This window comes from Myotis yumanensis, unplaced genomic scaffold (assembly GCF_028538775.1).
Source record: "Myotis yumanensis isolate MYYU_CA2020_CCGP unplaced genomic scaffold, mMyoYum1.0.hap1 SCAF_7, whole genome shotgun sequence".
Classification (NCBI taxonomy): domain Eukaryota; kingdom Metazoa; phylum Chordata; class Mammalia; order Chiroptera; family Vespertilionidae; genus Myotis; species Myotis yumanensis.
In genome coordinates this window covers 56,476,487-56,503,640 of record NW_027223758.1, presented here as the reverse complement: position 1 = coordinate 56,503,640, position 27,154 = coordinate 56,476,487, and the positions used below count along the sequence as shown (strand labels likewise).

At 46.2% G+C, this 27,154-nt stretch overlaps 1 protein-coding gene across 5 annotated transcripts; it reads left to right on the top strand.

Annotated features, from left to right (window-relative positions):
• The first annotated feature begins 664 nt into the window (after nt 1-664).
• On the top strand, nt 665-26,685 carry ENOSF1 (enolase superfamily member 1). Of its 5 annotated transcripts, none has more exons than XM_070420541.1 (16): nt 672-790; nt 2,573-2,681; nt 6,957-7,072; nt 9,613-9,699; nt 10,265-10,291; nt 11,990-12,062; nt 12,169-12,207; nt 12,561-12,688; nt 13,539-13,573; nt 16,374-16,461; nt 19,466-19,600; nt 22,032-22,073; nt 22,844-22,973; nt 23,234-23,333; nt 25,262-25,343; nt 26,268-26,685. In XM_070420541.1, exons 1-16 carry the CDS (start codon nt 707-709, stop codon nt 26,367-26,369), a joined length of 1,377 nt encoding a protein of 458 aa, XP_070276642.1. In that variant the 5' UTR covers nt 672-706; the 3' UTR covers nt 26,370-26,685. The 5 variants fall into 5 exon arrangements, with proteins under 5 accessions (XP_070276646.1, XP_070276642.1, XP_070276643.1 ...); XM_070420543.1 differs by having other exon boundaries at nt 673-790; nt 12,606-12,688; XM_070420542.1 differs by lacking the exon at nt 22,032-22,073.
• Nucleotides 26,686-27,154: the final 469 nt, after the last annotated feature.

The following is a 27,154-nucleotide window of genomic DNA, read 5'->3' as shown; positions in this document are numbered from 1 at the left end:
GATAGGACCCAGGGTGTGCCGCCAGGACACTTTGCCATCTAGTTGTGTGGCCTCAAGCAAGTCATTTGTCCCTTAATCTCTCGAATTCCCATTTCTTCACCAATTAAATGAAAATGATCTATCTTTTTACAGATAAGAGGTAATGTATTTACATCACTATGCATTAGCAGGGGTGTAACAGATGATGACCCGCCTCCTAATTTATCAGGTGGCAAACGGAGGCTTAAGTCACTTAAAGACTCGTCGAATTTTCTCGCCCACAGTTCCCCTTGGCTGCGGGGACCACAACCTGCGGGCTCAGCAGCGGAGCCCGTGGTCAGACCCGGCGTCTTTCTTCTGGCCCCGCTCTCGGAAGGTCACCTCCCGAGTTGGCAGGCCGAAAGGAGGGGGGGGGGAGCTGGGGGGTTCGGGGGCGCCTCCTGGCCTCAGGATCTGCAGCGACCCTGACCGATCAGCGCAGGGAAGCAGCGGCCGGCGCGGGGCGCAAACGCTGCAGGAATGCCAGTAGGTCCGGGGGAACCAGGAACCAGAACGGCAGCTCCGGTCCCGCCAAATTCACGCGCACTGGCCCGCCCCCTTGTGCGCCGCGGCTCGCGCGGCCAATCAGCGCCCGGCTCTGCCCCCTCCCGCCGCTCTCCCGCTGCGCCCCAGAGATCGCGCCCCGATCCCCATTGGTGTGGCCGGGCAGCTGCGGGTGCGCGGCGGCATGGTGGGCGGCAGGATCTCCCGGCTCTCCGTCCGCGACGTGCGCTTCCCCACGTCACTCGGGGGCCACGGCTCGGACGCCATGGTAAGCGCTGACCGACCTCCGGGTGCCCTCCCGCCTTGCCCATGCCAGGGCCCGCTTAGGCGCGGGGAGCCCCGCCAGCCCTGGGAGGCTCCCAACTTTGCAAGAGTTTTGTAAAAGCGCGGCTGGGGAAAGGAGCGAAAGCCAACAGAAACGTTCCACCCTCCCGGGTTTTTTCTTTTCTTTCATTTTCGCTGGCGTAGAATATTCCGGTTTTTACATTTACACTCCACATCTTGCTGGAAAGGGTAGAAAGGCGTAATAAGCAACAAAACCCTAGCATACAACCCTGGCTGCTTCTGCACTGAGAACTTGGTGTTGGGGACCGGGAAGCCGGTGCTGGGCGTTTTGGTGGCGATCCTGCCTATGCCACAGCCTGCTGTGTGACCTGGAGAAGTCCCTACCAGGGGTCCTCAAACTACGGCCCGCGGGCCACATGCAAATACAAATACTGTATTTGTTCCCGTTTTGTTTTTTTACTTCAAAATAACATATGTGCAGTGTGCATAGGAATTTGTTCATAGTTTTTTTTAAAACTATAGTCCGGCCCTCCAGCGGTCTGAGGGACAGTGAACTGGCCCCCTGTTTAAAAAGTTTGAGGACCCCTGAATCCCTCTGGACCTCTTGGGCCCTTCTATGAAATGAGGGAGTCACAATCTGGCTGGGAAGCCAGACAAACAAGCTCCTAGGAACTGAGTCATGTGAGAGGGGGCTCTCGTGAAAGGACTGAAAATATGGTTAGAAAGGACTCGTCACTGTAAAGAGTTAGGCAAATATCAATCTTTGGAGATGCAGTAAAGGCACCGACGTTGACTCCTACCTAAATACTGCAGGGCGCTTTGCTTACTGAAAGTGATAGAGGAACACCACCACCACCACCACCACCGTCTAAGTGCAATGGTTCCCAAATACATGAGTTCTGCCCCGGGTCTCTGAGGCCTGTCACCCACTGGATCCTCACTGCCCCCACTTGGTCCACTGATGAGTTGACTACACTAGAAAAACAAGGTAGGATGGGTATGAATGTGTGAACACATGCTGGGAAGTAAGAAACATTCATGTGACAATAATGGTGATTTGTCACCTGAGTCGGGGAAGAGAATGGGTCCCTGAGGACTCCAGTTCACACTGTTAACGTTGTGCTTCTTAAGTGGGTGAGGGGCACACTGATGTTCCTTACCTGTGCTCTTTGTGTACCTGAAATATTTTATAAAAATAGGCCTCTCATTTAAAAATACTATCTAAACAAAGTCACCACATTTAAAAGAATGCCCTTTCTTCTGAGATTAAGTTCTTTCTGCCTTTTAAAATCTTTATGTCTCTTTTCTTATATTATGGTACATGACTTTAAAAACACCCACTTTAAAAACCTCCTGCTCTCAATGGTTGCAATGAAGAGAAATCCAATTTTATGCGGGAATTTCTAAAACCTTGGCTTGTGCCGTTTGAAGCTGGTTGTGAATATAGCTGTTCAAAGAGCTGACCGATAGCTGTGGGTGAAACTCCTGGGTTTAAAATTGAGCTGACCGTCAAAGGAGACACACCTGCACACTGGCATGAAAAGTGTCCACAGTGCACTTGCTAAGATTACTTGACTCCTTCAGGAGAACATCACTGTTGTCCAATGAGAGTGCCTGCCTCTTCCTTGGGGTCTATCCAGGGTTCCATCAGATTGGAGCTTTTCTTGCTTATCGCCTGTTGTGTTTTCTACTCTTAGTGATGTCATGGTCAGGTTTCAGATTTCTCATGTGTGTGTCGTGTGGGTGGGGGACATTTTCCCTGCAGCACATGGACCCTGACTACTCGGCTGCCTATGTCGTCTTAGAGACGGATGCGGAAGATGGACTCAGGGGGCATGGAATTACTTTCACTCTGGGAAGAGGCACTGAAGTTGGTGAGTTGAACATTCTCTTAAGGTTCCAGAATGCTTAAATTTCACTGAGATTCCAGTTTGGCCTTATTTTTCTCTGTATTTACTGCTCAAAGTGAGTAAAAACAATCTTTCATGCTTTCTTCATTTCATTGGGAGAAATGAAAAGTGGCAGAATTTGGTTCTCCCCTTGTACTCATGGACAGATTACGGGACACTCCTTGCATCTCAGTTCATTTCTCTGCAGAGCTTTGAGGACCTGAATTAGGCAAGTGACTGAGGGACATGGCAGGGACTGATGTGCACTCACATAGCGAGGCTTATTGTGATGTGCACAGTGAGTCTACTAATTTTTCAAAATACTTCACACTGAGTTGGTTTCAAGTTCATTGCTCTTCATGCAGAAAAGGCCTTTGGCCCTGCCCAATGTCAGAGCTCTCATCTGGGAAGAGCAGATTGTGTAGGATGCACATTAAGCCATGAGTTAGTTGTCCTCTCAGAGCTGGACCAGAGCTCAGAGTTGGTCTTGAGTCCCTCAGTTTTCAGAATAAGGAAATTGAGATCCAGACAGCTGCTCAACTAGCCACTAACTGTGGTGGTGATTCTCCGTGGATATTTGCACCATCAACACTCTTAGCTGTAGAATCAAAGTCTTGCCCCACTGAAAGATTTTAATATTGTTGAGCAGATAAAAGGAGAGGGAGAGAAGAAGGGAGGGAGAAAGAGAGACAGAGAGAGAGACAGAGAGAGAGAGCACCAAGGGAAACTTTCTTGAACTGTAAGTGGATACTACCAAGGTGGCCGCTGTTCAGCTTTCTACAGAGATGCCATTCCATCACGCCATCAGCCAGTTCTTCTACAAACTCCTCTTCGGTGCTCACGTATATCAAGAACTTTGTTAGGTGCTGGAGATAAGAATGTTTAAAAGAGAGAAAGGAGCCTGGCTTGCATGGCTCAGTGGTTGAGCATTGACTTATGAACCAGGAGGTCACGTTCAATTCTCGGTCAAGGCACATGCCCAGGTTGTGGGCTCGATCCCCAGTGTGGGGATGTGCAGAAGGCAGCCAATCAATGATTCTCTCTCCTCCTTGGTGTTTCTATCTCTCTCTCCTTCTCCCTTCCTCTCTGAAATCAATAAAAATATATTTAAAAAATAAAAGTAAAAAGAGAGAAAGGAGACAGTTCTACATTTAAGGAGAAGAAATGCACAAACTCCTCGGGGTGACACGCAAAAGAAATAATAGTGCAGTGTGAGAGCTGTATTTTTAGAAGAGCTATTTTTAAAAAGTCACTTGGAGAGAGGGTTGATTTCTTGTCCAGGAGGGTCAGAGATGGCTTCAGAGCGGTGGTGGAGCTCTGAGATGAGTCTTGAAGGGTAACCAAGAATTTGCCAGACAGAAGGGAGGAGACTCAGCATAATTCCCTGTCCTCTTCATTAAGCCCCAAGGCAGTGACCACTGACCTTGGTGCGTTTGTGAGCTGTGTTTCCAGCTTTTTCTGTGACTTGTCTCTGATTTAAGTTGAGCACTTTATGAACCTGCTTTCTCCATGCTTCAGACCATACAGGGCGACCCCAAGGGTTGCATAAAACTCAGCAAGGTTACAAAATACGTTCTGGGGCCAACCATTGTAACCACTCTCTGTTAACAGCCAAGACTTTGAACTCTGCTGACTCGCTCACAGTGGAGGTTCTCTGTGCACATTGCATGCTCCTAGCACAGACACGAGGCCCTTCTGGGCTAGTTGCTGAGTTCAGCGCTTTAGGGCCTGCACAGTTTCTCCCCTCCTCCAAGCCCACCCCACCCGGCTGTCATGACTGACTTCTCTGGCAGGGGTAAGTCGATTTCCATCTCCTTACGACTTTACTAAGTGGCTCTTTTGTGGTGATGTTGTTATCTTCTGCCTTTTTCAGACCACAACATGACAGAATCCATTTTAATGTTAACCTTGCTACATAAATCAGGTGACTCACTGTAGTTTCACGGAATGTGTTACAGGGTATTCACATTAAAGATGAAAAAAATCCCATGAGCTCATCACATTTCTCCTGCATCCTTTATCAGATTACTTACCTAATCATTCTTTTATGATCCAAAAAAAGAGAAAGAAAAGCCTTTCCTCATTACCAGGAAGAGAGTGCTTGTGTGTGTGTGTGTGTGTGTGTGTGTGTGTGTGTATGGAGGGGGGGAGGGAAGGGTAGATTACGTTTTTTTTGTTTTTTTTAATGTATTGAATAGACCAATACAGTTGTTTTTAAGTAAGAAAAGGAAAAGAGAAGGAATTTTTAGAGACCAAAAGCAGCCTTAAGGGTTCCCATCAGCACTCAGGCTCAGAAGCCATGGTTGTCCTTCCCATGGTGGAAGGTCCGTGAATTGAGTCCTGAGTGATGTAGTACAGCAGAGGAGCCCTGAAGTTAGTCAGCAAGAAGCTGCCTTCAAGGGCCATTTTTTTTCCAGATGAATTTCCCAGCTATTGCATCAGACATTCAAACCTGAAGTGGACTTTTTCTCCACACTGGAATCAGACTACCACAACCCAAATTTTTATCGAATGCATCAAACTTAATTAACTTCTTGCAGTGGCCTCAGTTTGAGCAAGTAACATCCACCAATTTTCAGCTGGAGTGCCACACATTGGTGTGCTGCAAGAATTTTTAAAACATGCAGTACCTGACTATTTATTCAGGGGCACTGCCCTTTTTTCTCTTAGATTGTCAAATAAAAAAATGACAACAGCCAACACAACAATATGAATGAATCAACATCATGTCTATTTCTTTTTGGTCAGATCAGCAAAACATATAATATACTTTTTGGTGTGCCGCATAATTTTAGTATTTAGTTTATGTGTGCCATGAGATGAAAACGGTTGAAAATCACTGCTACAGGTGAATATATCAGTGTTGCTTGTGCGTCTCTTAGAGCTGTGAAGATGAGATCATCCTTAGCTTTAGTTAAATGCTCTTGTCTTTGTGACACAAACCAGAGGTGTGCTTCCGTCAGTGATTTCTAGCAACCATCTCATCGGTGAGACGAAGGTTTGATGTAGATAATGGTACACTTCTCTCTGAGTCACACTCTTCAAAAGGCTTTAATTCAAGAGCACCAACCATCAAGGGCTGAAGGATTCTGTCTTCTCGCAACAATAGGGTATGAATATCTGCACTATAATGATTCCGTATCCCATTAACAAAAGCCCTGAGAAACCCCGGATCGTTGGTTCAGCCCTGATGCTCCATATGAGAACAAGTACATTATCATCTGAGAGCTTTTTCACCCAGAGGCCATGTATGTCCTAAGAGCATGTTTCAAATACTTTCAAAGGTCTTTCTCCCAGGATATGATTCATAGTAAAACAGTACCTCAACAATCATTCTAGTAAATGAACCGAGAATTTTAATATTGAAGCAATCGTAACACCAAACAAGCTTATAAAAATTTTTTCTAATAAATTAATTGCTTTGGGCATAAGTTGATGATTTGATTATTTTGGTTAAGTTCCCTGTAACACAGTAAGCTTACAGAAAATTTCTTTCTCATTTACACATAGATGAAGTATTTTATAGGCTGAGCAAAGGATAGAAAGAAATTCCCATTCAATTTGTTACTTCACTTATTTTTTATCTGAAATAACAAAGCCTTTTCAATAAAACACCAAAAGTAAGTAATGGATGATTATGCTGACCCAAATTAACTTTAACCTTCAAATTACTTATGAAAAATGTATTATATTATAAGTAAGTCAATAATAGTAAGCAACTTAATGTTTATGACTAGTGTTTTCATGTACTTTAACATTTTGCATGTATTAGACTAACTGAAAATTCATTTTATTTCATCTTTAATAGTGTGTTATGTTGTGAATTCAAGGTATTTTCTATACTTGACAATAATGAAAAGGCGTTTTTAAAAATTCTATAAGTTAGTCTTCTTATCCTTTGGAACAATAAACTAACAAGGTTTAATTTTGAATCTAACTCTCTGGACACTTTACAGAATGAACAAGAAAATAATTTTGGAACATGCTTTACATTTTCAGATCTACGGTCTGTTTTTCACACGGCAACCAATCAAAATGTTTTCTCAACTCAGAAATTAAGCTCAGTATACAGATTAACAGCTGTTCTACTTGTGTGATAACCACAGAAGCCATGTGTGGGGCAGTTTTTAAAAGCATGTACCTTTTTAACTTAAAATTATTTTCATAAAATGCCAACATTAGTTTGTTTGTGGTGCTTGCATGTCTTAATTTGTTGAATTCATACCAAAACATACATAAGAACTACATCCTTTTTTACAGTTGTCTGTGCTGTGAATGCTCTGGCCCACCATGTGCTTAACAAGGACCTTGCGGACATTGTGGGTGACTTCAGAGGTTTCTACAGACAGCTCACGAGTGATGGGCAACTCAGATGGGTAAGGGGTCTGTTTTGTAAAACGCTTCTATAAAAACGTTACTAAGGTCTAAGATGTCCTTTGTGAAAAATGTGAAACATTTTGTTCAGGTAAATTAGGACTTGAACCATTTAGACATCCGGTGTTTTGAGGTAATTGATTCCTTTCTGTAAGACTTGAATCTGGATCCGATAGCTATCTCTGCCCTTCTGGACTTCATCTCCACTCCCTGAGTGGGAAGAAGTAGCCTAGACCCTCTGGAGGATGAAGTGCTGAATGGGCAGCCTTTCTGAGGGAGAGATCATGTGAGGACAGAAACATAAGAGAAGAGCAAAGTTAAGAAGACAGAGACCAGGGCACCTTTTATGTGTATAGACCTTAATTTGAACCCTAAGTTCAAGGTATGAAAAAAGTGAGGTTCCCAGAGAAAGGATTCTGTCCCATTAAGATCAGTCCAGTAACGAGGACCTTGCCCTGGTCTCCTGACACCAGCTCTGTCTTTCCCTAACCCTGCTCTGCCTTCAGTCCATGAATATAGAAAGGCAAAGAGAAGCCCTTTCACACTGCCTCCCATTTCATTTGTAACTTCTGCAAAGTTAAACTTGCTTTGAAAGGCATCCTCTTGAAGAAGTCCCCAGTGGCCAAATCTGGGACAATTCAAGCATCAAAATAAATATGGTAGTAATGGCTTGTAACTCATTGAGTAACATGGGAACCCATGAGTTCATTTGGATAATAAACAAACAACCATTACAATAAAATACAAACTAGTATAAAAGGAATGATAACATTAGACAATCATTGTAACTATAATTGTTTGAGGCAAGAATTTCAATGAGCGTTAAAATGTTGGGGGCAATATTAGTACCCTTACATAGAAAGGGAACGTGGTAACCTCACAGTGCAGAAGCCTAATGGACAATAACTTACCCAAGTGTTGAAAGTTGAAAGCCCTAACAGAAAAACAAATGGCAACATCACATATGTAGAATTTGTGCCAAAAATGTTCAAACTGGATCTAATCACAAAGGAACTCCAGATCAACACAGATTGAGGGACTGTATATGCATCAATTGCCTGTACCCTTTAAAAATGTCAATAACATTTTTAAAATAAGAAGAAAAATTATTCCAGATAAAGAGACTAAAGAGACATGACAACTAAATGCAGTATGTGAATAAAATAAAATACATTATTGGGACAATTGGTGAAATTTTATTTTTAAAAAATATGTATTTGTATTGATTTCAGAGAGGGAGAGAGAGGGAGAGAGAAATAGAAACATCAATGATGAGAGAGAATCATTGATCAGCTAGCTGTCTTCTGCATGCCCCTCACTGGGGATCGAGCCCACAACCCTGGGCATGTGCCCTGATTAGGAATCGAACCGTGATTTCGGCCGGGTGAAATTGATTATGAACTGCTTCTATTAATAGAAATCTAATAGATTTCTATTAATGTTCTAGTCCCTGAATTTGATCATTGTACTGTGGTTTTGTAAGAGAAACATCCTTGTTTTTAGGAACTACACACTGAAGTAAGTAGGATTAAGGGGCATGATATCTGCAACTTACTCCTTTTTAAAGAAATGTTGGGGTCCAGCCCCAACAGGTCCAGGGGTTCCCCATAGGTGTGGACGGAGTCAGCGAAGAATGAATGACACGGAGGCAGCGTTCAGGTGATCATCGTGGCGAGGTTCCTCCTAGCCAGGTTCCTCTCTTTATTGTCCTCTTACATTTGTATTTATCCTATTTGATCTTAATCCTATCCATTCTATTCCAAAGGTTAGGGCCTTTCTTATCTCCATTCCAAGGTTACTCTATTGTTCTATTAAGCTACAAGGAAGTAACTGAAGGAGACCATCCCAAGTAAAGATTATGTAGTTTAAGCGTGATTGTTCGTAGTTAAAGTGATTAACTACCTGCCTGGCACTTAGTTAAGGGGTTTTACTGATAAAAATCCTCACCTGGGGAAACAACCTTTCTCAGAGAGGTGGTCCTGTTTAAAACACATAGCATTAAGAGTGGGAGCAAACATATTAAGAACAGTATGCCATATACGCCAGGTCCCTTGAAACATAAGCTGTGCAGATGTTTCTTCCCTGCAGTGACTGCGTCAAGCAGCAAGGGTGGAACGGCTTCCAGCAAAGAAATATGTTTTTATTGATTTTAGAGAGAGAGGAAGGAAGAGGCAGCCATCAATTGGCTGCCTCCACATGCTTCCCACTGGGGATTCAGCCCACAACCCAGGCGTGTGCCCTGACCAGGAACCAAACCTGTGATCTCTTAGTGCATGGGATGACACTCAACCACTGAGCCACACAGGTCTGAGCTGTAACTTAGTCTTAAATAGTTCAGTAAAATAAGTTTTATTTATATTATATTTTACTATATATACCATATATATGAGCTTTTTGCCCTAGTCATGCAACTTTTCTGTAGATTAGTCATTATTAAAAAACACAACTTAGTATTTTAAGTGCCTTTCAATTCTTGAAACGTAAGCCTGGTCAGAGGACCTAAATATCTAAGACGTGCTGGTGTGTTTTGCTTCCTACCCAGATCGGTCCTGAGAAAGGTGTTGTGCATCTGGCTACGGCGGCCATTCTCAATGCTGTGTGGGACCTGTGGGCCAAGCAGGAGGGAAAGGTAAGTCACTCAGGGGCACTGCTGTGGAACAGCACAGTGCGAGCACAGGAATAAACACTGCCTCTACAACAGCGGTTCTCAACCTGTGGGTCGCGACCCCTTTGGCGGTTGAACGACCCTTTCACAGGGGTCGCCTAAGACCATCCTGCATATCAGGTATTCACATTACGATTCATAACAGTAGCAACATTACAGTTATGAAGTAACAACGAAAATAATTTTATGGTTGGGTCACAACATGAGGAACTGTATTTAAAGGGCCAGAAGGTTGAGAACCACTGCTCTACAAGCAGCCTGAAAGACCAAGACACAGCAGCCCCCAAAGGGAATGGAGGCTTTTGTTTAATTTTGTTCTCCCTTAGAGATGTTGGCAGTAGCTAGGAGGTTGTAGAAGTAGAAAGTTAGATTGTAGAAGTTAGAAAGGGCTGAGAAAGAAAGGGGACAGCAGAGGTGAGGTGTTAGGTGGCAGCATTTGAGACTGGTAGGTAGGTGGGCAGGTGTTTGATAAGGTGAATTCGCGTTTATTTGATACATGTTTTACAAATCTTTCTTTTTTTTCTTCAAGCCTCTGTGGAAGTTACTTGTTGACATGGTAAGTACATTCTTTCACATTATATTTGTTTCTGTAAATGAAATGGATTCATGGATTATTTGCCTTTAGATAATCAGTGAATATACTCAGGACTGTCTGTGGACCACTATAGTGATGATAAAGCATGAAACCAGTAACAGCTGTGGCCCCTGCAGGCAGGGTGGGAAGCACTGAGTTAGGTGTCCCCCCCCCCCGCCACACACACCTGCTTTCACACATAATGCAAATTCTCTGAGCCTCCGTTTTCTAACTATGACAAGGAAATGATCCTAACTTCTCTGGGAACCGGATAGAATTGTTTGAAAGACCAAATAAGAAAAGTGCTTTACAAACCCTGAAGAGCAAGATATTATTAGGATACTCTTTGGTCACTTGGACTTCAAAAGAAAGTGACTGTTGAGACTCTTGTGATTCCAGCAGGATGGGAGCCACCCACTGAATTTGAGGATACACACCTCGCTCTCCTTTCTCCTCCACCTGTGTATAGGAGGGGTGTGCATCTTCAGCATCAGGCAGACCTGGCTTTGAACCCGGGCTCTACCACGTAGTGGCTGGGTGACCCTGGGCGTGTCACTTAACTTCTCTGAGCACGAGCTGCCTCAGGTGATGCCTCGGATGGTTGCTGAGATTCTGGTAATCAACAAAGGGAGACCCTGGTTACAATGTGGCATCACAGTTAAGGAGAAAAGAGACAGGAGGCTATCATATCATCTCTCTGTCATGGTTGTGGGTGGCCTGGGGGCACCATCTGAAGGGATGGATATAGACCTTCAGGCTCAAGATTAGCCTTTCAGAGGGATGCAGGAAGAGGCCCTCAAAACTGAATGACCCGAGGTGCTTGAAATCCCACCTGTGGATTTCCCATTCTTTTGGATCCCGTCCCCTCTTTCAATGCCAGTACTCTTAAAAGAAGAACCTCAGCGTTGAAAGAGCTTTTATGATTTTTAACGGTTATAGTGGAGCATTATTGGTTACAGTAAAACCCGAGTGGGGAAGCTACGGGTTGCTTCCCACATGACAGTTGATTGGAATGAGGGAGGTCTCAGCCAGAGGCCTAGCTGAATGTCTGCCTCCCTGTGTGGCCAGAGCCCTGAGCCTGGGCAGGAAGGGGTGGGGAGAGCACTGCCAGTGACCATCCAGGCAGTCAGCAGGCGGGGCACTCGCATAGTTAATCCCCTCTGTTCCTGTCGGTACAGTGAACTGCCCCTGTTTGACAGGAGAGGAACCTGCCCAAGGTTCTGCTGCTAAGAAACAGTGGGCACAGGGTTGACCCTGAGGGGCCTGGCTCGGAGACCAGCCTTCTTTCCTCTCCCTCTACGCTGCTCCAGTATCACGGTCAGCCCTGACGGGTGGAGCAGTGACATATAGAGTGACTGCGCTCATCTATCCATTTAACTTGTGCCGAGTGCTTGCCTCACACCCCGTCCTCTTTCCAGAAGCCTGGAATGGGGGAATCTAGGTTTCAAGGGAAAGGAGAGACGGGGAAGAAGCAAGGGGCCAGTGGAGCATGAGGGCCTTAAAGACTTCATCAGGAGGCGGCGGTGATCCTAGGAGAGACCCTACACCAAGGGAGGAGAGAATCAAACAACATAACACAAATCCCAGGATAAGCCCCAAGTATCAGTGTAAGCAGATTCTTAGAAACATAATCTGCTTGTGAATTGATTTGGACCTCTCCCCCTCCTGTCACGCTGCCAGGATCCCCGGACGCTGCTGTCCTGCATCGATTTCAGGTACATCACCGACGTCCTGACTGAGGAGGAAGCCTATGGTGAGTGATGGAACGGGAAGCTTTCTGCACATGCTGATGTGTAAACAACATCATGTGTGCAACATCTGTTGTCTAGGAGAGTGATGGTGCTTTTTACTTTTTCCAGAAATCCTGCAGGAAGGTCAAGTTGGTAAAAAAGAGAGAGGTGGGTTGTGAGAAAAATTCCATCATTACGTTTGTTATCGTTGTTTACTTTTGAGTGTCCCTGCCCCTTGGGGGTTCACATTGTCCTCCCAAACGCCTCAGGCCCAGCAGCCAGCTGAGTCTGGATAAAGAAGCCTCCTGAGTGTGACTGTACAGGAAGGCCTTTGGCTAGAGGGACTCCTGACCCCTCATATCGCCCCTAACCCCTCACCCACATCCCCATCCTCCACTCGACATTCTCAGAATGTGCATGATCCTGCATGTGGCCAGGGGCTGGACTGAGGGCTGGGCTCAGTATCAGAAGGAGATTGTCTGAGGGGCAGCAGCTTAGCTACAGGCAATCTAATTCTGAAGGTCCCTGGGAGGAACAAACTGTGGACAAGCATCGTGTTTCCACAGAAGAGCAAATGCTAATGCATGGCTACCCTGCCTACACCACCTCGTGCGCCTGGCTGGGGTACTCGGACGACACGCTGAAGAAGGTGAGTATTTGAACCTGGCTTGGTAGACAGGATTTATACTCCTGGCTTTCTGGAAGGGTTTTAATATTTTCTTGTTAGCCTTTCTAAATCATATGACTCCAAGGCCTCATTCTGGAAGTACTTATACTTGAGCAAAAGCAGCACCATTCACATTGGGGACATGGGACTCTGACAGAGGATGGGGACACAGGCTGGGACTCTGTGGCCAGTGACTCCCACCTCGGGTTCTGAAAGGCGACAGCCTAGGATTTGATTCCCAGGCAGAGGCAGCAGCGTAACCGTGTGCAGTGGTACATGCAATCTAGCTGAGCCTCAGTTTCCTCACTGTGAGTTGGGGAAACAGTCTTTTACCTCAAGGGGGGTTTTGAGGATTCAGAAAAATGCTGTAAGTTGTGTAGTGCTCGCAGCACAGTGCCTGGCACGTGGCGTGCAATCATTGTATGGCTGACTTACCACTCTTTCCCCTCATACTATACTCACCCACAGCGGAGAGAAAGCGAGGGAGACTAGATTCTGTTTCTTACTCTTACACCCACTAGTTCCGTGGATGCTACAGAATATTAGAGTTTTAAAAAGAGGGATATGAATGCTCCATTCCTCCTGCAGGAGTGTTGTGACAGTGAAAGAAATGGTTCCCATAGACACGAGGAAAGAAAGTCACCCTGCAAATACAAAGAGTTACGCTGTTGGCTAAGCTGTTTCTGCTCTGAATTTAAACAACACATGGCTGTCCTTCTGGTTCCTGCTGCAGCCACAGCATTTGTGGGACCAGATCAGAAATGACTGAGGTGCTCGTTAGACCAAGAGAGCTTTTCAGTGTCTGGTGATGGCTGTGCTCTTCTCCCCGCAGCTCTGCACCGAGGCACTGAAGGGCGGCTGGACCAGGTAACTTATTTGTGTGGTAATGAACTTGACCTTTCCACTTGGCAGCACGAGAGGCTCGGCAATGGAGAGGAGCCAGGATCAAAGGGCACTAAGGAGGCCAGGGGTTCTCCCAGGAGCAGTCTGGCGTGCAGGGACACCTAAGAGATGTTCAGCCTAAGCCAGGCTCTTTTTTCAAAGATGAGACATGAGTCCTAATTGGAATCCTAGGACATCAGAGTTGAAAGAGGCCTTGGGGATCGCTGGTTTCAAGCACCAGTCGGTGTGAGCAGATTCCGAGAAATCCACGCTTCACTATCAGTAACAAGCGCTGATTCAGCTTTTACTTGAAAACCTTCAGAAGCAGCGAGCGTAACTTTATGAGGCACTTTTGCGTGGTTGGAGCACTTCGCGTGTTAGAAAGAGCTTCAATGTCGTGAGCTCTTTGTTTCCATGTAACTTTGGGACCAGTCACTGGTCCCAAATCTTCAGAGTTCCCAGGAGTCTGGTTCCTGAGATAGCCCTTCTCTGCCCCTGGGCTGTGTCCTCTCCAGAATCACCCTTCCCTCTTCTCTCCTGTCTCCCTCCTGCATGGTTGTGGAGCCCTGGCAGCCTAGGATCTTCCTCTGGATAACCTGGCTGTCAGTGGCTCTGGATCCTGACACAGTGCAGAATACAGACCATCATCTCTTAATCTAGTCACTGTGAGCATCAGTGCAGCTCAAGGAGGCTCGTTTGCTGGGATAAGTCACCAGGTTTTCCATGGCTCTCAGTCAGTCTGGCCGCCTGGCCGCTTGCTGCTCAAGGTGTGGTCTGTGGGACAAGTGCATCAGCCTCCCCTGGGTGGTCAGAAATGCAGACTCCCAGGCCTCCCCCCAGACCCGCTGGGTCAGCATCTTCCTTTTATTTTATTTTATTTTTTTATTTATTTTTTTAATATATTTTATTGATTTTTTACAGAGAGGAAGGGAGAGAGATAGAGAGTCAGAAACATCGATGAGAGAGAAACATCGATCAGCTGCCTCCTGCACATCTCCTACTGGAGATGTGCCCGCAACCCAGGTACATGCCCTTGACCGGAATCGAACCTGGGACCTTTCAGTCCGCAGGCCGACGCTCTATCCACTGAGCCAAACCGGTTTCGGCCAGCATCTTCCTTTTAACAAGACCCCTGGGTGATGTGTGTGTTTGAGAGGGCTGTATGCTTGTGAACTGCTCAGCTAAATACAGGATGGGGGAGTGAGAACTTAAAGGAGGCAGCATGATGCAGTGGGAAGAGGCTTAGAAATGTGATGAATTCTGAATCAAATCTTACCTTTTTCCCTCATCGCCTGCAAGTACTTGCTGTGTGTTCATGGGCAAGTTGCTCAACTTCTCTGAACCTCATGTTCTCTCTCCCTGTAAATAAGGAATAATATATATTTTTTAATTTTTTAAATATATTTTATTTATTTTTTACAGAGAGGAAGGGAGAGGGATAGAGAGTTAGAAACATTGATGAGAGAGAAACATCGATCAGCTACCTCCTGCATACCCCCTACTGGGGATGTGCCCACAACCCAGGTACATGCCCTTGACGGGAATCAAACCTGGGACCCTTCAGTCCGCAGGCCGACGCTCTATCCACTGAGACAAACCGGCTAGGGCAGGAATAATATTAACTCATGGTTCCCCTCAGAGTTGCTGTATCTGAAAAAGACCAGCACAGTCAGGATTCCTAGCAGGTGCTCAGCAAATGCTGCCCCGTTCCCTCTGTGCACGTAACCAGGAGAGCCTGGAGCAGTCGTAGCTGGTGAGCCAGGGAAGGCTGAGGAGAGCTCGCAGAGGCCCCCACCCCAGGAAGCTGCATCAGAAGCTGACGCTCCCACCTGGGATGGAAATGTGTCTAGTGCCGAGCGGAGGGGAGAGAATGGCAGCAGATGCCTGCGTGTGCGTGTTGTTCTGCACGGGGGCTTTGTTGGCACAGAGGGTAGGCATCATGGAAAGGAGAGGTTCTGGAGCAGCAGCCTGGATATTGAGTGTGCAGGGCAGAGAGCCTGGAGAGCCCGGGAGAGGATGCCGGCCTCATCGTGGTGGTGGCACCGCTCCCGCATGGCAGTGTCACACTCCGGCCGACCGTGCCTCCCCTGGCAAAGCGAGACAACAGCCTCGGCAGAGTCATGGGGAACAGTGTGGTGGCCCAGGTCTCAAGAGTAGTTGAGTGTCCAAACAGATGAAGGAAGCTCCTAACGTGGCCAGCTGTGATGTCACGGAGACCTCTGCTGCTGCAAGCGATTATGTGACCAAATCACTTCAACCCCCACATCTCAGGCCCCTGCACCGCGGGGTCCGCCTCTCACTGAGTTGATTGAGTAGGAAGCCCTCTTATTAAAGGACCATGGAGAGAAGGGTGTTTTATCACGAGTACTCTTCATTCGGGAGCTAACAGGATGGCTTACTCAGCACTCCTTCCCAGGCCCCTCCCCTCCTCTTCAAGTCTGTGGCTTTTGCGTTCTTAATTCTTTTTCTTGGCGCAACAAACACCCAGTTAGTGTTAGTAAAGATCTAACTGCTCTCTCAAGTTCCTTCCCACTTTAGGTCTGCAGGTAATTGATGGTCATTGACCTGATGGTGAGTAAAGAGATACCGTTCTTTACTTGGAAAAACAGGTTTTTTTTTGTTTTTTTTTCCCAAGTGATTTGTCTGAAGATTGATGAGGAAAGAGCAAGAAGTTACTAGAGAATGTGATCTGTGAATTATTGACAGAGACGGTCACTTCTGCAGGAAATCCAGATATCTTTCCTAAGCCAGGGACATGAACTGTCAAACCGAATTGATTTTACAGGTTTAAGGTGAAAGTTGGTGCCGATCTCCAGGATGACATCCGCAGATGCCGACTCATCAGAAACATGATTGGACCTGAGAAGACTTTGGTAAATATCCTCTCCTCCCACTGAGAAACACGCCATCATATGGGAAGCCTTTGTCCAGGGCCAAACTACAATTCATTTCAAGCAAAGATTAAAAAACATTGGGAACTTTAAAGCTGAATGCCAGAGGAAGTACAGCTTTGTGGTCTTGTTATAGTAGGTGAACTCTTTAATAGAAAACCCCACACAATGGAGGGGGCTGATAGTTTAAAATTTTCTTATTCTGCAGAACTAGTTCAGATCAAGATTAGGGTTTCTTGCTAATATGAATGCAGCTGAGATACAGGTCTCCCATTGGCGCCCCAATGTGTCAAACATTTGATCTCCCTTCTTAACAAGTCCAACCAACTTCTAGCTCATTAGATAAGTGCGTCTCAGGGAGCTATTGTTGAAGAAATGCTGGAACTTTCACTGAGATAAATGAAAGGACCAGTATTCCTAACTGTGTAGTTTTAAAAAGATTTCTTATTATGTGTTAAATATTTTTATAAAAGAAAGTCATAAAAGGCGGGATGCTGGTCGCTGTCATCAGGGTGACCCTGTGGTGGTTACTGAAAATTTTTTGCTCCCACGTGTCACTCACCCCTGCTGCTGGCGCTGGCCCTGGCCCTGCTCGCATTCGCTGCCGCACCGGTGCCGATCACTTGGTGCTGTCAGCGGTGGAGAAGCCCTCAGGGGTGATCGGGGCAGCAACTGCCACTCGCACCCGCTGAGGGTGCTGGCCCCAATTGCTTTGCACCATCAGCGCATGGGAGCAGCGGCGGGAGCGGGGCTGCTGGCAGACAGGGAATGGGGGCCATGACAGGAGGTGCCTGGTGGGGGTGTGGAGGATGGGCCGAGACTTGCCCGTGTTCACCACAGCCTCGCAAGCCACAGTTCCTTTCAAGGTGCATGAATTTGTGCATTGGGCCTTTAGTATTTTTATAAAAAGAAGTCACAATAAGATGTTTTTATGAAGTTTTAGAGACTTATTTCATAAGTTAAAATAGAAGTTTGGAGTCCTTGACCTAGGATCAGATGTCCCATTATTTATACATGAGTTAATGCTACTTTTGTCTTAAGAGGTCATCCTCATCAAAATTATTTATAATAACTAGAGGCCCAGTGCATGAAATTCATGCACTCAGCGGGGGTCCCTCAGCCCGGCCTGTGCCATCTCGCAGTCCGGGAGCCCTCGGGGGAAGTCTGACATCTTTAGCGCTGCCGCCACTGCCACTGTGCTCCCCAGCCGTGAGCCCAGCTTCTGGCTGAGCAGCTCTCCCCCTGTGGGAGCGCACTGACCACCAAGGGGCAGCTCCTGCATTGAGCGTCTGCCCCCTGATGGTCAGTGCGCATCATAGCCACCAGTCGTTTCATCGTTCAGTCGATTTGCATATTAGCCTTTTATTATATAGGATTGATTCTGTGTGTACTGTCTTCTGGGTCTCATAATGTTTCATGAGGGCACTCTTACCACATGGCACAACAGTCTTCAACCTGTGTGCTGCAAGAATTGTTAAAACTTTCAATACCTGACTATTTAGTCAGGGGCACTGACCTCTCTTCCCTTGGACTGTCAAGTAAAAATATGACAACAGCCAGCCAAACAGTAGCTGTTGGGTGTAAGTGCCCTGTTTTGAACCATAAATATGTAGGTCATATAATAGAGTTGCCCCACGTCACATAAGGTAGCATCTGATTGGTTAATTCTTGGTGCCAGAAATCCTTATATACAAAGTATAGGCACCTGATTTTTTTTGTTGTTGTCGTCTCTTTTTTTTGTAGAGAGAGGGGGGGAGAAACATGGATGTGAGAGTGAAACATTGATCAGCTGCTTCCTGCACGCCCCCTACCAGGGATCAAGCCCATAACCTGGGCATGTGCCGTGACTGGAAATTGAATTGGCAACCTTTCGGTGCACGGGACCACACCTGCCAGGACATAAGCATCTGATTTTTTAAAAAGTCACTTTAGAGCAAAAAGGGTAGATAATTACGGTTTTGTGTGTGTGTTTGTAAATCAAAATTATACTTTTTTTTTGTCAGATCAACAAAAAACTGTATTTTTTATGTACCACAGTACTTTAGTAATTAGTTTATGTGTGCCAAGAGGTGAAAAGGTTGAAAATTGCTGTACTAGAGATAGCCGTTTCTGTGCTCTTCTCAAAGCGTGATAATGTCGGGGATGGAGGAGCCTGTTGTTAGTTTCTGCATACCCAGCACCTGGCTTCCAAGCAGGATCTCTGCACACAGAGAGCTAGGGCCTTGGAGTGAGAGGCCTAGACTTGAGCTCACCATTTACTTGACTTACTCATGGGAAAATTACTTCTCTGCATATCAGTTTTCTTATCTGTAAACTGGGTTAATATGAACTGCCTCATAGAGTTATTATAAACATTAAATTAGACAAAATGCATAAAATGCCTCGTGGCATAGGTGCTAAATTAATGGTGGAGTTTGGATTATTTATTATTGTGCCAGCCACCTATAAATGACCATTGAACAAACTTAGTATTGGCTGCGTATGATTCAGAATGTGATAAAGCGGTTCCTACAAACTATGAACACTGCAACACAAATGTTTTCGGGTGGCATCTAAATGCAGATTGGGTCAGAGCTCCAGGGCCTGTGAGCACCTGTCATGGGCCCTTCTGGACATCTCCTTTGAAGATACAGTAAGTCCTCAATGTTGTTGATAGGGTCTGTGACTCTGAGTGAAATGATGTATCACAGAGTCAATTTTACCGTAGTCTAATTGATATAAACAAGAGTTAAATTCCTACAGCTTCTCATCATTATAATGTCCTGATGTTATTTGAGGACTTGCAGTATCTGGAGCCAAAACCCTGGTCTCTGTGGCTGCTCTTTGGCTTCCTTTATTACGGCTGCTTGCTGATCCTCCAAAAGAAGAAATGTCAGGCTCCCTCGCTCTGCTGGCAGGTGGCACCGAGTGACATTTGCTGCCCAGGAGCCACAGCCCTGCAAGGTCAGCACTGGCAGACCTCACCACGAAGGATCTCTCCTTACAGATGATGGATGCCAACCAGCGCTGGGATGTGCCCGAGGCAGTGGAGTGGATGGCAAAGCTGGCCGAGTTCAGGCCTCTGTGGATCGAGGAGCCCACCTCTCCTGATGACATTCTGGGCCACGCCACCATCTCCAAGGTAGAAAAACTGCAGCTGCTGGTGTCCTGTCACTGCCATGGATTTTTGTTTGGTTTTCCAGGGCAGCCGCAACAGATCCTACAATTCCTTTTCCTTTTCCTTTTCCTGATGAAGTAGCTGAAATAATTGTAACTTGTTACGGGTACTGGCTTGCAGACCTGTCATGCTTTTGTTCACTTCAGTTTATCTACTGCCCTTCATTTCTGTTTATTGTAGAGAAAGAAAATGGCTAAAAGCTGAAAGGCTACCAGCCATCCTGTTAATGTAAATAGACATGGTTGTCATGCTTTGTAAATATAGAAATCTGACTAATAGTAAAATATGTTGTTCATCCAGAACAAAACAAAAAAATGTAGATCCCTACAGATGACTCAAGAGAAAAGGCTTGCTTAGCTTTGTCAAGGTCAGGCCTCCCCAAGAGAAGGCTGCCTGTCTGTGTCCTTCAAACTGGGACCCCTCTTCCTCAAATCCACCCTAACTGGGGGCTGGCCTCTCTCCCTGATTTGTCAGAACAGGTGAGAAACATCCCATCTCTCAGGGAGGGTTTCCCATTAGCCCAGCTTACAGCACTGATATAGAAACCAGCCAGCTGGTGAAGTTAGAAGGAAAACTGTAACTTCTGGGAGCTCTAGCTTTTGGATTCCTCTGACCAGAGCAAGCTCCATGAGCAGCCATATTCAACAATAGGCCGCGGGGTGAGTGAGGAACCAGACACTACAAAAACCTGTGCGTGAGGAACGCCCGCCACTTTCCCACTTCACAGCCTGGCTGGAGAGAAAAACTAAGATCCATGAAACACCTGCTGCTGTGGGAACCTGGCAACACGCCAGGTTTGCAGGTTGCCAGGTGGGACGTGGGGCGGGGCCCTGCGTGCTGAGGGCATAGAAAGAAGGTCACGGAGGGAGCCGTGTGTGGGCTGAACGGCAGGAGCCCCCTCCTGGAGCTACAACAGAGCTGATTCTGTAAGGAAAGCTGCGCTGCAGGTGAGGGACACCGAGCAGGGGCCGTGGAGTGACCGTAGCCTTTAATTTTAAACAGCGGAAATCTTCCCAGGAGTTGCCTCAGAATGCGAGTCTGGTGAGGGCTCATGGGTAAACAGGACTTTCTGCCTTGGGGTTCTGTGGCATAGCCGGGTCCCAGTGGCTGCCGACTTGTCCAGTCAGGGACCAGAACCACTGCCGCCTGGAAAGCCTCCTCGGAAGCTCTTCTGGGCTTCAGCCCTCCCAGGTTTTGTTTATGTCTGGAGGCCATCTTCTCGGGAGGCATCTGAAGAAGGGGCGGGGGAGCCAAGGCGGGGGCGGGGGGGGGGGGGCACTGAGAGAGTCAGCACAGTGGGGCTGTGGAGGGACCCGATGGAATGGGGGTGCTGAGTCGGGGTTGTGGGGAAGGCAGGTGCGTAGGACCAAGTTATGGGGTCCACCTGCTCAGAAGATGCAGCTGAACACAGTGAGGCACTGTAGGTTCTTGAATGAGAGAATGGGAATAAAGATGACTTGCCTGGTAGCAACATGTAGGATGGTGGGTGACCCGGGTACAGGAGGGGTGAGGAGTGGGCAGAAAAAAAGAGGCTGGGAGGCTTTTGAATGAATGGAGGTAGAGGGCAGCTTGAATAGGGCAGATTCAGGAAATATTCAAGGGAGGAAATAAAATTTGGTACATCTTCAGAGTCAGATATATATGCTTTAAAGATGGTAGAATGACTAAGTCACGTGGCTTTCCTCCTCTACCACTGTTCCTCCCTACCCATAGCCCAGAAAGTGTTAGCCATTAGCCTCATTGATTCTGTTCCCTAAACAATGGGAAGGCCAAGCCAGGGAGAAAATGAAGATGCCTGAGGGGCGGGAGTGTGGCTCTGCAGTCCCATTGGGGCAGGGAGCGGGGAGTGGCGGGCCTAGAGCCCAGGTGGTGGGGAGTGAAGTAGCTTCAGGGGGGACAGAAAGAGCAGCATCGCCAGAAGATTCCAGCATCTCACCAGCTGACCCAACCTGTAAAGTGGCATCTCTGGGCACCCACTGAGCTGGAGGCGACAGGGCTCTCGAGTAACCACCAAGGGGGCTCATCAGGGAGACAAGATGGGAATAAAGGAGTGGTGGTCTCTACGAAGGAGTCCGAGGCTGAGCGCCTCAAGTCTCTGAGGAGCCACTGTTGCGTGGCTGTCTCCTCCCAGTTCCTCACCTCTGCCCCAGTTCCAGAATCTGCAGAGCCATGGCCAGGAAGGGAGCTAATGGCAGCAGGTGGACAAGCGCTGTCCTTTCTCTGCAGACACACACAGCCCCTCCCCTGTGCACACATTGCCCCTGAGTGCCTCATCCCACTCCGCAGCAATCAGCTCTGAATGGTCAAACATTAGTTAAATAGCTCTAAACTTTTAAAACACTAAATTCTCAGTTCGATAAGTTAGAATAACAGTAGGCTGCCTTATATTTTATAGGCATTGATTCCATTAGGCATTGGCGTTGCCACGGGAGAACAGGTATGTGACGTCTCCTTGGGGTCGGTACCTAGGGAGGACATCGTCTGATGTTCGGGTACATCCCTAGTATTTGGAGTTGGAAAATTTTCATAGTCTTAGAAATTGGGTCATCTTACAGCACTTCATTAGGGTCAAGAGTCAGCTATAGTCAAACGTTTCTGGATTGTTCTATAATTCATATGACTAAGGTCATGTATCCTTTTCAAAGTGTCTAATGGAAATGTATAAGGCAGCAATTTAAACTTGCTACTTGCCAAGGCATAAAATACAATGTGTGGGTCTAAGAAAGCCAGCTTCCAATTTGAGTAAACATGACCGCGTTCACGGGCTGTGCTTACAAACGAAGCACAGACGCCTGCCAAAACCTGAGGCAGTCAGCCCACGAGCAGCGCAGGGAGAGGGAACAGACTCGGTTTTCCCCACAAAAGGAGCAGTGCTGCTTCGCCACAGTTCTGTTTTGTCCTCCGTGCCATCTGCTCATCCCCGTCACCGTGTAGCATCGGATGCTTCACTTTGCTGTGACAGTTATTCCTTAAGAGGTGGCGAGCTGTGTGATTTTACATGACTCACACAGTTCCACCTGCAGATTTGTAAAGAAGAGATCTGAAGGCCCCCACCTGGACTATCAGGGTTTGACTCATGCCAAGTGAGAACAGAATAAATACAGTCCAGGCTTCCGGAAGGTCTTGGAATTGGCGTGTTGCCAGGTTCGCAGACCCCGAAGGCCAAGGCTGTTGCTTCTGCTGATCTTACTGACATTCTATTTCCAGTGCCACAACAGAGTGATGTTTAAGCAGCTCCTACAGGCGAAAGCCCTGCAGTTTCTCCAGATTGACAGCTGCAGGCTGGGAAGTGTCAATGAAAACCTCTCAGTGTTGCTGATGGCCAAGAAATTTGAAAGTAAGGGTGTGGCATCCTGCAGACCGAACCTCCCTTTCCCTGCCCACAGACACCTGTGGTTCCCTCTGTAGTTTGCCATTTAATTTTTTTTCTCTCTTAGGCTTAATCAGGGGATCTTTGATGATTTTCATCCTGGAATTTCATCCCTAAACATTAATGGATGATTTAACTCCTCGCTGGCAATAACAACCGCAGGTTCTCACCCCTTCCCTCTCTCTGCCCTACGCCTGGCATTCAGTAGAAATCTCCCTTCATTTTAGTTCCTGTTTGCCCCCATGCTGGTGGAGTTGGCCTCTGTGAACTGGTTCAGCATCTGATTCTATTTGACTTCATATCAGTCTCTGCAAGCCTCACAAACAGGTGAGTGATGTGGCGTTAACTTCCACAGTGTCCCTCAGCCCAGATCTTTTATTCCTGCTCTGGTGACCAGAGGCTCTAAGAACCCTGTCCTTGGGGACATCCTGCGACTCAAAGGCCAGGTTGGTTTTGCTCCCACTTCACATGGGACAGCAACAAGGAAGACCCTATAGTAAGTAGTCATTTTTCACTTAGTGGAGTGGGTTCGTGGTAGCTGAATCACCTTGTTTTCTAAGTACATGGAGGTAGGGGAGAAGGTGATTTTTTCAACCCAATGGAAACCAGAACTCCTTCAACCAGCACCTGTTTCTGACTTTCTAAAGCCCCACTTCCATCATCCGTGTATTCTCTGCCCTGCCCAACTCCTGTTCCTAACACTGGACTCCTCCCCGACCTGGTCACATCATTACCATTTAGTTCCCTCTGATTTCTCAACGTATCCCACAAGAGCTTTAAACTAAGACAATCTCCTTCCAGTCGCCTGCACACAAGCAGATTCATTGTGCTTTCTTTCCTCCTGGAATTAAATGTGGTATCGCAGAAAGATCCCTAGAAACATATAGTGAAAGCATAAAAACATGCCTGGGAAAGGTAAATACCAGACTCAGGATTGTGAGGGAAATGGACCTGGAAGGGCATGTAGGGGCTTCACTTATAAAGTACTGATTCCTTTCTTAAGCTGGGCATTGAGCAGGCACATGCTGCCTTTTAATATGTCTAAAGTATTTGTTTTTTTCAGAGACTTGTATTTCTTTTGTTAAGGGACATTTAGGAAGTATTAATATTGTACGTTTTTACATTACCTTCTTCTAATTAATAACTGTCCAGAAAGCACTCCATATACAGTACTGGAAATACACTGGAACTGCTGCACAGTGTTCTGTGTATTAACTTTTAATCAGGATTCTTAGGGAAAAAGAAGTTTATAGAGTTCCCTAATATCTCTTCTCTCTCCAAAGTATTTTAAACCATAAAACATTCCTAGGATATTCTCTTTTGCCCCTCTCATTTCAGTTCCTGAAGGCAGGACCAAGGGGGGGTTCCAACCAATCTTGTAGGCCTTGAGGGATGAGAAAGAGGGTCAGCCCTGAGCCGCTGTGCACTGTGACCGCCCAGGAGTGACGGAAAGTGCCTCCTGCCGCTCTCCTGAAAGCAGGCCTCACTGCTCAGGGATGGCACTGTGCTGGCAGAAAGCCACCAGACAGACACTGTGCTGTCACACCTCGACACCTCTGCGTTGTGATTTCTCTGTGTGGAACATTGTTCTCTGTTCAGTCTTCAAGGCTCAACTGTCTCTCCCATGGGGCTGGTTCATCTGTTCTTTATAGGTGAGAGGGAGCAAACAGTATATAGTCAATGGCTTAGTATTTGTGTCCACTGAAAGCATGAGGCCCTCTCTTGCCAATTCCTTTGTGTATCCCCTGCACAGGGCACATGCCTGGCCCTCATAGCTGCTGTTCATTAGCTGGTGACTAAAGTTAGGCAGCAGTTAGGCCATTTGCTCCATATAACAAAACTAGAAAGTGGCTGATACCAAATTTGAACAGATTGGTCTGATCCTAAAACCTGTGCTCTTCTAAATCATGTGTATAGCTGGAAGGGACCCCATTTGGTGATTTTAATCTATTCATCTAACTTTTGGCTAAAGGCACCCAAATAATTCCAGATCCTTATGGAGTCTAAATTGAATCCTTTTGGGGTCACAAAACCTTTAGTTAAGAGACTTTGGTTCATTTCATCCAACCCTCCACATTGCTTTTTATAGATAAGAACCCGAGGCACAGAGGTTGAGGGAAACGTGGTTATCAGCCAAGCCTTGACCACGTCCACCCTTTCTTCACTGTGGTATCACCCGTTCTGCTTTAACAGTTGCCACCAAGTGAATGGTCTAACTTATGGCATTAATACTCCACCTGATTCTTTCCTCCTAGGATGTGTGAATATGTCGACCACCTGCATGAACATTTCAAGTATCCTGTGACAATCAAGAATGCTTCCTACATGCCTCCTAAGGTGAGCTCGGGCAGGAAGGCCTCCCAAGCCAGCCACTGCTGCACTGGTTCTCCTGAGCTAGACCAGTGGTCAGCAAACTCATTAGTCAACAGAGCCAAATATCAACAGTACAACAATTGAAATTTCTTTTGAGAGCCAAATTTTTTAAACTTAAACTATATAGGTAGGTATATTGTTATTAACTTAATTAGGGTACTCCTAAACTGGCCTTTGCTAAAAACGTCCTCAATCTGAGGGGTCGACCTCAGTGAACGTACCCCCACTTCTTCTAACGCCACTTCTTCAAAATAGACTTGCCCAGGCCGAAAACCAACTTCTGCGCATGGGCCACGAAGTTTCAATCGCACTGTATGTGCATGCCCGCATGTGGTATTTTGTGGAAGAGCCACACTCAAGGGGCCAAAGAGCCGCATGTGGCTCGCAAGCCACGGTTTGCCGACCACTGAGCTAGACCCTAGTGCACAAAGCTTTAGAAACCAATGGCTTTTTAGTTAGTCAACACCAAATTCCCAAGGCCTGCAGGTCAGGGTTTGGGGGTGAAACTGTCCAACAAGGCCCCTCTAATGCCACCTTTTCCTCGCCAGCTGAGACCTTAAAATGTGCATTCCTTGTGCAAACAAAACAAATAAACTGGCACCAACTAGCAGGCCTGTCAGCTGACAAGGTATGAGTGCAATTGTGTTATCTGGGCCCTTTACCCTCAACAGGGTCGAGGTCAGGCCTCATTTTCAGAAGCTGAGCTATCAGAGGAAACTTGATTTGTGCACTAATCCTAGAAGTGGCCCTCTCCTCCATTTCAAACAACCAGAACATTTATTTTAAAAGTACTAATTCAGTTGCCTTTAGCTTAGATTTAAAAGCATATTTAGGAGCAGCAGAAATACATAAAACAAATGTGTTTTTTGTTTGTTTTGTCTCTTACAGGAAGCTGGCTATTCCACAGAAATGAAGGAGGAATCTATAAAGAAACACCAATACCCAGATGGTGAAGTCTGGAAGAAGCTCCTCACGGCTCAAGGGAATTAAGGGTTCGGCCCTCACACCCACTTCTTTTTTAAGTGAAAAGGCTTAAAATTTCTTGGGTCTGGTTTTATGAAAATAGGGCAAGAAAATCATCTACCAATGAAAACAAATTCAGCTGAAAGTCATATTAACCTCAAGAATCAGCACAGTAATTATTATTACTTAATTCTTTTAGCAAATAAACATACTCTCCTACTTCGGCCTTAAACAAATTTAAATGTAACTAGCTCAAAGTATAAGATGTTCTTATAAGATTTCTATCAAGTGCTGGTACCCAGACATTAAACTGTACTTTGAAAATAAGCAGCATGTTGCATAACTTGTTGGAGCAATTACTTATTCTATTTAACATTTCATAAATTAGCAGAATAAAAATAGTTCTGCCGCACCGTGGGGTATCTGGTATGCAACAAAGATAAAGATTCCACTCATTAGCCCAAAGTGGTTTCGCATCTCTTTTCCAGCTCATTCTAAGCACATTACAGAATTTACACTGTACTGAACTATGGGCGAAAAGCTATTTCATAGTCTTTTTTTAAATAACCCTTAAAAAAAAAACCTTTATCCTAAATAATTAAAAAAAAATGTTACTGATTTTTTTAGCAAGAGAGGGAGAGGAAGAAACCTTGAGAGAGAAACATCGATCAGTTGCCTCCTGCACTGACCCCAACTGGGGATTGAACCCACAACCTGGGTATATGCCCTGACCAGAAACTGGCAACCTTTGGTGCACAGGATGACGCTCAACCGAGCCATACCAGGCAGGGCTATCCTAAATAATTTTAATG

What these genes read in the sequence shown, in the direction of transcription:
- ENOSF1 (XM_070420541.1), top strand. Translation starts at nt 707, where the DNA reads ATGGTGGGCGGCAGGATCTCCCGGCTCTCCGTCCGCGACGTGCGCTTC. An exon ending in AGTTGGTAAAAAAGAGAGAG is followed by an intron (nt 12,208 to 12,560) that starts GTGGGTTGTGAG and finishes CTAATTCTGAAG; the next exon opens with GTCCCTGGGAGGAACAAACT. An exon ending in GATGGCCAAGAAATTTGAAA is followed by an intron (nt 22,974 to 23,233) that starts GTAAGGGTGTGG and finishes CCTTCATTTTAG; the next exon opens with TTCCTGTTTGCCCCCATGCT.